General features: G+C 38.1%; 1 protein-coding gene across 1 annotated transcript; it reads right to left on the reverse strand.

The window, feature by feature from the left end:
- Window positions 1–7,055: 7,055 nt before the first annotated feature.
- On the reverse strand, window positions 7,056–8,782 carry LOC109197419 (CD209 antigen-like). The gene is made up of 5 exons (XM_019352405.1): window positions 8,664–8,782; window positions 8,478–8,564; window positions 8,103–8,309; window positions 7,627–7,769; window positions 7,056–7,163 (listed from the first exon to the last, which is right to left on the reverse strand). Exons 1-5 carry the CDS (start codon window positions 8,731–8,733, stop codon window positions 7,056–7,058), a joined length of 615 nt encoding a protein of 204 aa, XP_019207950.1. The 5' UTR covers window positions 8,734–8,782.
- Window positions 8,783–14,775: the final 5,993 nt, after the last annotated feature.

Consider the following 14,775-nt stretch of genomic DNA (forward strand, 5'->3'; position numbering starts at 1 on the left):
CTCCGTAACTGTGCTTCTGAGGCCAGCGAATTCCTGCCGCATGGTCGTTATGTCTGAGGAAAGGTCCGTCTTTAGTTGCTGTATGTCGGACCTTATAGACGTGAGATTCTCCGCAAACGCTGCCGTCAGTTCCTTTTTAAACAGTGCTGAAATTTCTTCACGAAGTTCAGAGAGGAGTTCGGCCTTCGTGAACTTCTCCGTATCGACGAGCAGCGTGTCAGGCGACCCAGGCAGTGGCGAAGTTTTACCACGAGGCGGGGATGCAGTGCTAGCAGCAGGCCGCAAGTTCGGCTGAGAGGTGATTGCGCTCTTATTAACCTTACGCGACATTGTAAACGCAAAAACAGTCTTGTCTCAGAACTATACAAAACAGTTGATATATTAAAAAAAAAAAAAAAAAAACCCGTCAAAATGTGCCTGGAAATACTCAATAATAACTAGACTCTGTAGGAGCTGCGTTCGGTGCGACCTACGCCATGTTCACGTAAACCGGAAGTCCCCAGTTTTTGTTTTGCCCATTCTGCAAATTCTGTGCGCCGATCTGGGTCATCCTCGTTGAGATGCTGCAGTAGCTGGAGTTTGTAAGGGTGCCATTTGTGAGTAGCTAATATCCGCCGAAGGGATGTTCCACTAATGCCACTCTCCAGTGACATGCAACGAGTGCTACGCTGTGGGCTCTTGCTGAATGAAGCTAGGACTGCCACTGATGTTTCTTCATCAGTGACAGTTTTCTTGCGTCCACATTTTGGCAAATCCAACACTGAACCAGTTTCACGAAACTTAGCAAGCATTTTGCTAACTGTAGCATGGGAGATGGGTGGTCTTGTAGGGTGTCTTGCATTGAAATCTGCTGCAATGACCCGGTTACTGCGTTCACCAGATATCAACACGATTTCGATCCGCTTCTCACGTGTTAACCTCTTCGACATGTCAATGGCTGTGAACAAAGAGAAACTTGTAAATAACTCATGAAAGAATAAAGTTACGTTGAAACCAAGCACACCATTGTTTTTCTTGTGACATTACCAATAAGTTTGATGTGTCACATGGCCCTCTTTCTGTTGAAAAAACAAAAGTTGTATCCAAGATGGCCGACTTCTAAATGGCCACCATGGTCACCACCCATCTTGAGGAGTTTGCCCCCTCACATATACTAATGTGCCACAAACAGGACTTTAATATCACCAACCATTCCCATTTTATTACGGTGTATCCATATAAATGGCCCACCCTGTACATTTGTTTGGGTTTTTTTACAGATACAAAGACATGTAGAAATATAAGATATACGATAAACTTTTCCAGGTAACACTTACAGGATCTCTCTCAGGACATTAACATTTAGTACACATATTTAAGCTTTTGCCCTTAGTTTTGCTCATTGCACTGACACATGAGCTCGTCAGGGAAGTTGTTTCTGCATCTACGTGACTGTGTGAGCTGATTATTGTGGACCCAAATGCAGAGAACAGGAGGCAGAAGTGAAATGACAAACAGGAGGGAATTGAGACACCAATGAAAGAAATTACACAGATAAGAACGATCTTCAAATCAGGAGAAAACAGATGCGGGAAGTAAAACTAACACATGACAGAAATAGAAATTTGTAACAGCAAAACTGTACATGTGTGATTGTATCATTAAAAAATAAAACAAAACATAAAGTTGTTTGGTGCTTTTTCGCAGATCCACTTAACAGAAGTCGAACATGGAAGATCATTCCATGACTTTTTTCTATCATTTCTGAAATGAGCACAGTCTTCTTTTCCACCACCATCATCAGGTTGATGTTCTGCCCAGTACCTAGCCTAGCAGGTGAGTAAAAACAACATTATCTTATTATTATTGAGGAAAAATTCAGATGTTTGGTGTGGGTGTGGGGGATTTCATCAGCTAAATTTTCCATCAACATATCCATTAACTTTGAGAAAGTTGAGTAACAGACTGTACATTAGGATCAATGAATTTCAGGAAATGATGAAGAGGAAAACCAAGTCATTAGTAGGGATGGGTATCGTTTAGGTTTTATCCGATACCGGTGCAAAACCGGTACTTTTGAAATGGTGCCGGTGCTTAAACGGTGCTCAAACCGGTGCTTAAAGAATGGAGAACACAAACTTTGTCCAAAAACCTCTTATGTTTTTATTTTTAGCAGTCTTTTTTTTTATGGTGACTCCACTGTTGAAAATGGATGGAGATCTTTGACTATAAATTTTGTCACTGCCCCATGAATTTCATCCACTTTTTCTTTGGTCATTTTAGCCTTTTTGGCCAGGGTGAAGGGAGTATCTGCCATCAAACAAGAAGACAGCCGCATGTAACTACGACGGTGTTTGCTAGTTCACCTTACATGCATTAGTGTAATAATGTGGTTAGCCTACTCAACGTAAATTACACACGAACAACAATAAGCTACTCGCCCAGAGAAGAACGGCTGCTGCTGCCATCATCATCCATCATCATTTCCGCTACACTGGCAGGGCTAGGGGCCAGGACTCTACTCTTCGGGTTTTTGGGGGATGTTGCTAACTCCGGGTCCGATAACAGGCACCACACCCGCAGTAGATGTGCACGGTGTGAGGTCTTGCAGCAAGGTGTCAAATACGGTGCATTTTTCAGCTTTTTTTTCAGACTTTTGACCGCTTCGCCTTGGGCGTTTTTAATCTGTAGCTCTTCTCTAAAAGAACGTACGTACCTGGGCCCGCCTACTACGCTTGCCAAGGTAAAATGATTGGCTAGAATCCAAAGTGTATGACATCTCAAGAAAAAAAAAGCACCGAAATAAAGCACCGAAATGTGCGCTGCTTTTCGGTCTGGTTCTGACTGAACCAAAGTGAAGACTTATGTGAAAATCACTGGAGTCCCATCTACCCATTTCCATGTTCCCTCCTGTTCTTTGTCATTCAAACCAATCCAAGTGTATTCATTGGTGATCGCAGAGAGGAAGGTCTGTTTAACATGAAGAAAAAAAATAGTTTTGAACCACAATTTTAGTCTATGTAGTTCATTTTATCTAAAAATCTATTTTAAATATCCCCAAACAGCACAAATTAAATCATTTACTCAGTTTCTTTTACACATTTATTTCAAGGAATTTGAAATAATGTCGCAACAGCTCATACAGCAAAAAACTCTAGTTAACCTGTAACATGTTGTAACTCCCCCAAACAACCAATAAGTCACTGTCACCAAATTCTCCTGATACTGTCTAAGCAAGAGTGATCAGAATTAATGTTTTCTGTCACTGGACTCTTAGAGATACCTCTAAGAGTGATGTCATAAAGCTCCTACACATTTCACTAAATAACTGCAGAACCAGATTTATTTTTCTACGGATATTTATTGTTTGCATGTTGTTGTCTCCATGTTAATATTCACAAGCTGATTTTGACAGCAGAAGGTTTTAAATTCTAGTAAAAGACATAATGAGTTAAGAAAAGTGTTTTTGTCTGCAATGAACAAACTTACAAAAATACAAAATATAGTGTAAGGCCTGGAGAATCCCACAGACTGACCTGTAAATACTCAGGGTTTAGTGAAAAATATTATTGGAATACTTGGATTAGACAGGCTGCTGGATGGAGGATGGACAGGATGGGATTGCCTTTATCTGGGGTGAGAGTAGTGACAGCTACTGCTCTCAGGCAGTTGCCAACACATCATTATACATGATCCTCAATAAGAGAAATGCTGTTAAGTGTACTAAGGGTTAAATACAGAATCATATGTCATATGTGATTTTGCTGCAAGGTAATTATGTTTAATGGCTTAACACTGATCAGAATCTAACCAGGTATAAGTTTAACCAACCAGGACCTGCTAAGACTTCCTGTACAGACAGACTTCCTGTACAGGGGTGCTGGTGCCACAGATCAACACACAAGAGTGAGATTTGTTGTACAAAATGTCAGCACATCAAAAGACATCAAACACTCTTTTCAGCTGTTTTTTTTTAACCCCATAGGTACAGGAATTAACCGTGACTCAGCAACACAGTTAAAAAATACAATAAAGCTGCTTAACAGGGAAATATTTTAGTGATGCTTAGACGTTCCTCTTTTTTTTTTTACTTTAAATGTTTTATTGGTGTATATGTACATTTTAAATGAATGAAAAATACATAAAAGACTATAGTGGAGACCAATGGGCTCCATGAAGAATCATCCTGACTTAATGGTTGTTTTCCTTAACCTTTCAGTTTACTGGAGTCGTAAGGACAATGCAGTCATTTTACAAACATTATGACCCCATAACAAATGATATGCTTGAAATACAGAAGCCGTTTATTTATTTATTTGTAGGTACTGATGCTCAAACACTGACTCAGTCTGAAATAGTGATTAAAAGATCTGGAGAATCCCACAAACTGGTCTATATTTAGGGTTTAGAATTGATATGTATGCTGCTTGGCTCAGCCATGATGCTGGAATAGGATTGTAGTGGATTGCTTGGATTTACTTCAATAGTAGTAGCACCTCTTACTCTCTGTCAGTCCAGGGACGATTTATCATCTCCAAAAACAACAGCAGTGAAAGCAGTGACTGTAGCTGGACAAATTGTGCAGATTTTAGTACCGACACGTTTTCTGTAGCTCTGCTGCTGCTGGGTGACTGTCACTGAACAGAAACACTGACAGCGTGGACACTGTTACTTTCATTAGAACTGATTTCAACATGTTTTCTCTACATGTATAAAGTGTGACCAGCTCACACAGCCAGCCTCTGTGATTCTGCAGCCACTTTTGATCCGGACTGTATGTGCAGGAAGTGAATGAACTTCCATTACCATTTCGCCCCCTGGTGGCTACAGAAGACATTCCCACTGGTTTTTATAAAAGCTGCTTGGGGGTGTTAACGTTCCTGCTCTTGCACATATCACAGGCGGGGTATATCACTGTTCTATGGGTTTGCATAATCATGAGAAAAGACACAGAAGTCAAATTCTTTTTCTGTCCACTTTTCTGAAGATGAATCACAATGTTATATCTGTCAAACGCATGCTGAGGAAACTGCATTTCAATAAGAATGCATCATAGTTTATATTTACAGTTTTTAGTCTCTTGGTTTCTGTCTCTCTGCCTCCCCTGTATTCCTTGTGTCACATCTAGTCATGTTATGCTTTCATGTCTGTTCTTCAAGTGTCAAGTAGACGTCTGAGTCTCATGTTTGCTGTTTATTTTGATAGTTCCTTGTTAAACTAGTCAAATGATGAAATTTTTATGGAAACATTTTTATTCAAATTGGGGAAAGTCATGTTCATAACAACGTGGGGTTTGAAAGTCAATATTCATTAAAAAACACAATACAACACACTCATGCACTTTGTACCTGTTCTTCAGGGCTGTCTATCACCACCAAATCTGCTCCTTGGTCTGTGCAGTGTTTTCTAGCTGAATGCCAGGAGTCAGATCTTTCAGAAAGGAGATAACAGCTGAGGAAACTGCATTTCAATAAGAATGCATCATGAAAATGTATGTTTTAATGATTAAAAAAGTTAAAATAACAATGGCAAGACCTTATCATTTTCTGCTTCAGATTTTTAGCAAGTAGAATGCAAAATAATTGCTTTATGTATGTAAAAGCATTTTTTTCTGTAATCTGTACAGTAGATTAAAAAATAAGAAAACACATAAATACAGTAACAAACACACACACACACACACACACACAGACACACAGCAAGAAAAAATAATCTCAGTTTTCCAACTGGAATAATAACAATAAAGTGAAGATAACATTAGTTTAAACGCTTTCAGCAGTCACAATGACAAGCGAGCACATTTGCAACATGAACGTGTGCAAATGTGCTGTTTCATGTCCGCACACCTGAGAACAGTTTAGCTATGTTTCAAACTAAAAACACTCAATATTGTCTGGCAAATTACTCAATAATGCCCAAATGTTGCAGACTGAAATGTAACAATTTTAACAGTCCTCTCTAGATGAAGCTCTTAGGTCTAATCTTTGAGATGCCAAAACGCTTTTACAACCGCTGAAAGAGTCTAAACAGAACTCATGCAATAAACCTACATTATCAATAAAAATACCACAAAATTATTCAAAACATGTTGACACCATTTCCCCAGTGACGGTAATTATTGACTGAAACCACACTGAGCACACACTAAAGAAGACCACGGTCTTTTTTCTTTTCTTTTTTTTATGACAGGAACTACAGTCTTTATCTTCTTCCTAATAAGGGGCTGCATTTGATTCTCTAAAGTAAAACTGTGTGCTGTGACTGTATGTTTTTAGAAGTGCTATCCAAAAAAAAAATGGGTGAGTTATTCGTTATTATTACTGTTATTATAGACATAGTTATATTTCAAGGGTTGTTTTTCACTAACGCTTAATACTTATTCAGAAAAGGATATATAAAAATGCAAATAAAATAACAATCATGGCTTAATTAGAAAAAAAATTACAAATCCAATTTTCCAACAAATTCAACTTTTACAGTAGTTTTTCACAGACCCATTGGAGAGAATTTTCACATCTTTCATCATTCCAGGAAGTTTCTTGATATCTGATATGAGCACAGTCCTCACTAAACAACAGGTTGTCAGGCTGATGAGATGCCCAGTATCTGGTGAGTCAATAAAAAACAATATTAATATCTTTGAATTAGATATAAAACAACATGGGAAAAATGACTACTGATAGCATGTTTAACCCATTGTGAATTATGGATACATGCACAACCCTCTGTCTCTAATAATAAATTGTTAAGTTGTTAAGAAAATGGATGGACAGATGATAGTGTTGGCTGTTGTCTCCTGGGTCTGTTTTTTTCCATTATTCATCATAAAATGTTTAGTTAATATCAAGTCATATCCAAGTAAGGCCAAAACAGTCTCTAAGATTTTCAGTTCCTGGTGTCTTGGTTTATCAATGAAGTTATTTTCTTGATGAAATAACTTCACCAAGAAAATAAATAAATTAAAAAACATTACTTCTTTATTTATAAAACATAATATTTACTTAGTAAATACATATTATTTATAAAAATATTTATTTATTACAAATATATTTAATATACTGGGTGAACTCGAAGACTTACTGCAGAGTCAGAGGAGTTCCATCTACCCATTTCCACGTTCCCTCTTGTTCTATGTCATTTAAACCAATCCAAGTCTCTTTCTGGGTGAATGAAGTGACGAAGTCCTGTTCAGCAAGCACACAAACATTTGTGTTATGAATCACTAGACTCTTTTTTTTTCTGTCCCTCTGGCTACAGATTCTCATCAGCTTTATACCCAATGCTCTTTCAGTGTAATGGGGGAATTTCCATGTTTTGTGTTTTTGAATTATTAATAGTCGTTGACTTCATTGTTATTTATATTTTCTAGTCTCTTGGTTTCTGTCTCTCTGCCTCCCCTGTGTTCCTTGTGTCACATCTAGTCAAGTTATGCTTTCATGTCTGTTCTTCAAGTGTCAAGTACACGTGTCAGTCTGAGTCTCATGTTTGCTGTTTATTTTGATAGTTCCTTGTTAAACTAGTCAAATGATGAAATTTTTATAGAAACATTTTTATTCAAATTGGGGAAAGTCATGTTCATAACAACGTGGGGTTTGAAAGTCAATATTCATTAACAAACACAATATAACACACTCATGCACTTTGTACCTGTTCTTTAGGGCTGTCTATCACCACCAAATCTGCTCCTTGGTCTGTGCAGTGTTTTCTAGCTGAATGCCAGGAGTCAGATCTTTCAGAGAGGAGATAGCAGCTACATCTGAACTCGCTCCATCCCGCAGGACATGTTTTCTCTGGAAGAAACATCAAATAAGAAATATTACAGATCAACATGGAACATTCAGCAATGCTTTATTTGGTCTCTGTTAATTAACTGGAATCTATATTTTATACCATCTCTATATAAAATGCCTGGTGATCCTGACACTGCAATGCAGAGGAGATGCAACAATGATGACAATGATTCATGTGAAACATATCCATGAAGATTAAAGTTTGCTTTCTAAAATTTCTGTCAGTTCAGATATAATGAGAAAATATTTCCATATCTCACTAGAAAATGGAATCACTGAATTTCAGTCTAAACCCTTTTACAAAGACACACAACAGCTCAGACAAGGACTCACTCTGGTTGAACAAACTCTGCAGCCTCTCCAGCTCGTTGGTCATTTCAGTGAGGTTGGCCTTCAGCAGGTCTCTCTCCTCAGTCATAGAAGAAAGTTGGTTACGAACTACAGAGACATTTGCATTTAGAAGCTCTCTCTCCTCAGTTATTGAGGAAAGTTTGTTACTCATTGAGAGATATTCAGCTGAATCTTGTAAGGAGTTTTTGTCTGAAATACAGATAAATAAGCAAAGATGTTTTTGAGACACAAAAGAACACTGTTGCTGATTTATTTTTGACCTAAGCAAAAATATTTTTGAATTTTGCCAGTAGGTAATGAAACATGTTATATATATAACAGAAGAAAACAACAACAAAGCAACACAACACAACTCACAGTAGAAAGCAAGAGTGAGAAGTCCAGCCAGCAGCCCCAACGAGAGAATGACAACTAAATAAAAGCTTCTCTTGTAGCTCCTTGGACCTGAAAAGAAAAAACAATAGTGTTTGTGGTGAAGGGGGTGATAATGGTAATAACAGATTTAATATTTTAAACTTTACATTTTTGTATTTTCTTTCTTACCTGTGGGTTTTTTTGTAGATGGCTTGTTGGCAGGTTTGACATATCGTTCATTGACATAAATTTCCTCCATTGCGTGAAAGGATGTGGATTATTTCTGAGCTCAACTCTGTGGCACAGGACATGTGAAGTGTGAGAATCTCACTGGTTTCAGTTGATTCTAAAGTTTTAAGTTCAGAGGAAGTCGCCTATTCAATATGTGGTTTGTGCAGCTATGCTACCACTGAAACTAGAGCTGTGTGTATGTATGTGTATATATATGTGTGTGTGTGTGTATATATATATGGCTCAGTAATGAATAGTGTAGATTTCTGACTGAGACATTTAAATCTTAAACCTTTAAATATTTAAATAGTGCTGTGAAAATGTATTTATTAATGGGGCAGTGTAAGGCTCCTAACGCTGCCACCAACATTCAACAGAAAAACTTGTCAGTAAAAAGTTGCTGAAATATCAAAAATGTGAAAAAAGACACCAGAGCTCATGATAGTTTGATGCAGTATATTTTATTTTTCAACCAACCCAGGTCAGCACTCATAAAAGACTGATTATGATCACTTTTTGTTGTAATGCAATGTCTGTGTTTTTATCTGTTTTTCGAACTAAGGGAAACTGTCTTATACAGCACATCACAAACATACATCATACTGAGTTTCCCTGGGAACATTACCCCAATCCCAAACCCTACAAGTCCCTTTCCACCCCCACCCCACCTCTACCAACTCATATCACCTTTACAGCATGACCACAACATACCAATGACAACACAGTTTGGTGTAACAGATAAGGAAAGAGGAACAATAGATCAGTAATTTAAAACAAAACGAAAGAAAATACACGTATAAACTCGCACTTCTGAGTAGTCTTTTAGTCTAATTCCCTTCCCAGTTTTGGACTGTTGAGGGGTTCGCATAATTAACTCTAGCTGAGGATAGTTCTAGGTACAAGATATCTAACAAAGTGTTCAGCCAGTGTTTCACCAAGAGTTCATGTGGTGGCAGCCACCTCTGAACCACTAGTTTTTTGGCCGCAGTCATGCCTGCCAAGCATAATTTGCGCACTTTCGTTGTCATTGAAAACCTGGAGTCGTCAAGTATAAGATGTAGCAGTGGGTCAACAGGAAGACTGCGATACATCAGTAATGACAGCATCTTTATTACCTTGCCCCAGAAGAAGAACACTGCAGGACATTCCCATAGAGAATGATGCAAGGTGCTCTTTCTTTGCTGTTCTCTGTTTTATTTTGTTTCTGTTGTTGATCTTGTGTGCCTTTGAACTGAAATGAATTTGCTTTTTGAGGGCCTAGACATGCTCAAAAACTCATGAAATTTTGCACACGCATCAGGTCTGGAGAAAAATTACTTATTTTAATGGTTTCAGACATGGACAGGGCAAAATGGCTCAGTAGCATGGACAGAATGATCCACAGTACCTCCTAGAAAATTTCAAAAGAGCAGCCCCTGCACTATGTTTAATCTATGAGTCTGAAATTTGGCAGCCTGATGTAAGATATTAAGATGTACAAAGAAGTCTGATAGAGTCATATGCTAAACCCAGGAAGTTGGCCACTTTGAATTTAATATGTAATTTTAGGGACATTTTTCATCGTTTTCAGGCCTCGTACTTTAACAAACTCCTCCTAAGGTTTTAATCAGATCAACATGATCTTCAGTCAGTGGAAACTAAAGACCTTGGTGTAGTTAAATTGCAAAGCTTTTGGGGTTTTGTGTTACAGCATAGTCACAGCGACACGTCGAGTTTTAGTCATTCGCCAACTAGCACACAACTGCTGTAACTCTAGGACACTTTATCCAATCTCTCCCAAACTTCACAGGCATGATGAGAGCCGAGCCCCGAACAGATTGATATGCTAATAGTATAGTCATACCTGCCAATAGTTAGAGTGCTGAGTAGTGGGAAGAGGAAATGCACACTAGATTATAATCATCATTGATCTAGATGAAATCTTAACTGGCCATTCAACACACAACGTGCATCTGTGTGACATTTGCTCAGATGGTATTCTCCATTGCCACCAAGTGGAAATAGGTGTTCAGCATGGCTTGACACACTGGGGTCCGAGGGCCCTCCCAACACTGCTTGCAGCTTTAATTGTGATTGAAGTTTTAGTATGCATTGTTAGAAATGCATACTCCCAATTGAAGAAGCCAGTTAAGCCCAACAAAAAGTGGCTTTGCATGTCTTGCATGTAGGCCAAAGTGTGGTTTTATGTATTCACTTGTATTGGTAGAACGCTATTTTTGACATGCTGTGTGGTTGCCTTACAAGCTATACTGTGTCATCTCAATGAGGATTTCACCTCATCTTTGTTTTAGTATTTGCTGTGTTTAAGTTAATATTTTGTTTTTGTTTTTGTTGTCTTTGTTTAGTTTTTATTACCCGACAGTTGTGGAAAAATAATTTGAGCATTGAAACCAAACTAAAAGCTCCTTTATAGCCATCATGTGGACACAATCTTTGTCTATTCAGTGGTTGGGAGTGAAATTCTCACCATCATGTAGGCACCAGCTTGGTAATGAAGTGTATCGTGGCTTACGATCAGTTGTTTTCCTGTTTTCATACACTCTTTCTTTGTACAGGAAAGTTACAAATACATATCAATAGTACACAGAGGTTAGATGAGGTGAAACACAAATTTTCCATTACAAAGGTAAGGCTTAGTTTTACTGGTGATTTATTTATTTCATTTTTAAAACAAATTGAGGTTTTCTTTGGTTGTCACCGAAGCTACAAATGTGAAGTAAAAAAACTGGATAAAAAACTTGAAAGTGGAGCTGACAAGTTATGATTCACCTGTAATAAAAAACATAAAAAATGAAATCTTAGTTTTCTAACAATTACATTGAGATATGTTTACTGCACTGCATAATTAAAAAAAAAAAAGAAAACAAAAAAGCAGGGCAACAAGACACCACCAGAGATGTGTTTTATAAGAAGTGAATGTTTTCCTCGCCTACACTGTAATAGTTCAAAAGCACAAAGGCCAAAAAAAATGCAAATAACTGCAATATGAGAAGTCCTCCTCTCATCTTTCCCGTCACTCTCAGGGGAATGTTTATTTTCTTTGCTCTCTTCACCTTCATCATCTTCACTCACTTCTTCCCCACTATCCGTTAGACAGGCAGATCTCTAAGACACAAGATTATCTTGATAATTGTGAAAACGTATTTGTGTTCATGACATGACCGCTACAGTTACAGTATCTTGGTTGAATAAGGGTAACAGCATTATGTTAAAATGTAGTAGATTAAGTTAGGATTATACAGCATATATACATATGCTATGTCCCAATTCAGGGGCTGCATCCTTCGGAGGCTGTATTTAAAGGCCGATTGGATCACAGCCAGGCAACGAAGGCTGCTCCAAATGCGTCTGACAAATGTGGCCTCCTTTTCCCCAGATTTCTGGGATGGGTCGGGTGTATCCTTCGTGGCCCAACCTATCCCAGAAATCATAGCTCGGCCCCGCCAATTCCAGTTTCCGACAATGGCAGCTACTTAGTTTTAATATTACTCTTTCTGGAAAAGTACTCTGATGTTTTTGGAGCTGTCTGTTACTCACCAGCTCGATAGCTGACCGGGTGGTCAAGGCTCACTAGAGCCGGCGACAACACCGGACTCCCAGCACATCGTTTTCTGACCCCACACAGTCTTTCGCTCTGAGGTTAAACATGATATATAAGTCACTTAGATAACTTAAAAATGTTATTGTTTGGCTTTTTCAGTGTTTTATTTGTTCGTGAGTAAATCGGTTTGGCTGAGATTAAAATGATAGTTTTCGCACAGCTGAATAAACACCAAACAGAAAACTGATTAAGCAGAAGTGTGAGATGGTAGAGATTTTACTCCAATGTCCTGTTATATTTTAGATAGCAACAAGACAGTGGTGACGCTAATCTGCAAGCTAGAGTGTCCCATTTCAGAGCTTCGCACTTCCGACCTTCTCGGTCTTCGGAGAACCCGGCCCACGTAGACCACAAAGGCCAGGTCTTCCGAAGGATGCGGCCCCTGAATTGAGACATAGCTATAGAGGGGTCTAATAGTCTTGTGGATGTGCTGGTTGATTTAGTAATAAGTGAAAACATTTGTATTAGTGTTCAGTTAGGTGTGCTACCTACTTCAGGATACTTAAATTAGAACCAGCAAAAGCTAAATAAACTTGAAACTCATGCTGCTAAGTTTGGACTGAGTGATTGGAATAACTAACAGCTGCCACTACATGAGCTCTGTTCCCTGTATTCAGTCTGTCCACGTCTTTGTGTGCTTCTCAGGTTTCCTCTTTCATTTTGATAGTCCCCAGTCCTGTTTTTAGTGTGTTCAGTTTTGCTTTCACCCAGTCTTGTTATGTTTAATTAATTCCAGCTGTGTTTCCCTCCAGTTTCTTCTTGTCTGTTCCATGTTCTTTCATTTATGCCAAGTCATGAGTTCCTTGTTTGCCATTTTAGTTTCTAGTTTACCTTTTGTTTGTTTCTAGTGATGTCCCAGTGAAGCTTTCTGAAGCACTGCAGCTTGTGTTGAAAAGCTTCGAGTAATGAACCTTTTTTCAACGCAAGAGTCCTCTCTGTGACATCTGGTGGCCAAAAATATCAAGAGCAGCTTGACTCTACAAAATAAAATGAACTGCTTCATTATGACTGCCCACTCTACAGAGTGGAGTTCACAGTTCTGTCTGATATTGGGCCACCGTTGTGTTGCTTGAGTGAAAAAATTGTTATGTTTATTTGTTTAATAAATAATTCTCATCAATAAACTTTCCTTGTTTAAACACATGTCATGGTGTGGTCTGTCTTTGCTTGTGACTTCTTGATGTTGGTAAATACAATAGATGAAAAATACATATAATATATATAGAGAGAGAATAATGTACAACACATTATGGAGTATGCTTCTGCTGTGAGGTCCAGCCTCTGTGTACTTATGCAATTAATCACTGAACAGCTGGACAGGTATGTTTTTAAATAATATTATATTAGGCCAATTTTCCTTACAGACTATCACCTAAAAAGAATTTAAAAAATGAAATTATATTAAATTTAAGTCAAATGGAAGTCTTTCTAAAGTAATGTAATGATATTTATATTATGAAAAGCAGATTTTTGTTTTGTTAAGACATTTTAAGTTTTTCATGTTTTCACATAAAATAAACACACACAAAACAAAGGCAAACAACAAGAACACAAACCCTGCAAACCCACCTGACTGACCAAAATCAATCAAAATACTTCCACATGACAGAACCTCCTGTCTTCCTTGCTGGCTCTGTATCGCTCAATAGAATGATCAGTGGTTTGCTATCTCTCACCATCAAAACACTCCACAAATCCCGCAAATGATTCACTTCCTTATAAATCACTGAATCAAGTACCGAAGCAGTTAGGTTCTAAATGAAGTTTCGGATGTCATTGATCACATGACTCTGGCCAAGCTAATCAAGCCTCGACTCAGTGCTTCTGAAGCAGTGTGTTGTGTTTTTTTTGACACACGTCAGCTTCAAGCGGGCCATCTTTATTTGTTTCTTTATATTCATTTTTTAGTTGAGCATCATATCAAATAAAGCAACCTCTATGTTTATTTCTCTTGCCTCTGAGTCTTGCATTGCAGTCCTACCCTTGCCTGTCTTACGACCTTCAATGACAAATACACAATCAGGTTTCTGACATACACAAATCTATTAATTCTGCGAGTCATTACTAAAAGCTAATCTTAACCTGTAATGATGGGTGGGTAACAATAACTCATAACAACCACTTATGGGAAATCAAAACAAGACACATAAAAACACATAAAAAAAATAAAAGAAATAATACTTTCAATCTAGGAAACACACCTTCACGGATCAGAGATCTATGGTGAACAAACTTTTCATCAGTTCTGGTCACATAAATTGACACACAGCTTCATGACCTGGGAATATGTCCTTTAAAATGTTTAATAGTACTTCACTCTCCACACACAGCTGCTTTAAATGGTGAAGATCAAAATTTAACATAAGAGTGCCCTCTAGTGGCCAGTATTGCATGTTACAATCTCGGGGAGAGTTCATGCCTTAATGGATTTTCTACAGCTGTACTGTTGTCTTCATTTTGTTCCTCTAT

Source organism: Oreochromis niloticus, linkage group LG16 (assembly GCF_001858045.2).
Source record: "Oreochromis niloticus isolate F11D_XX linkage group LG16, O_niloticus_UMD_NMBU, whole genome shotgun sequence".
Lineage (NCBI taxonomy): Eukaryota > Metazoa > Chordata > Actinopteri > Cichliformes > Cichlidae > Oreochromis > Oreochromis niloticus.

What these genes read in the sequence shown, in the direction of transcription:
- LOC109197419 (XM_019352405.1), bottom strand. Translation starts at nt 8,733, where the DNA reads ATGGAGGAAATTTATGTCAATGAACGATATGTCAAACCTGCCAACAAG. An exon ending in ATCTACAAAAAAACCCACAG is followed by an intron (nt 8,565 to 8,663) that starts GTAAGAAAGAAA and finishes TTTTCTTTTCAG; the next exon opens with GTCCAAGGAGCTACAAGAGA. An exon ending in TCTCACTCTTGCTTTCTACT is followed by an intron (nt 8,310 to 8,477) that starts GTGAGTTGTGTT and finishes TCTGTATTTCAG; the next exon opens with ACAAAAACTCCTTACAAGAT.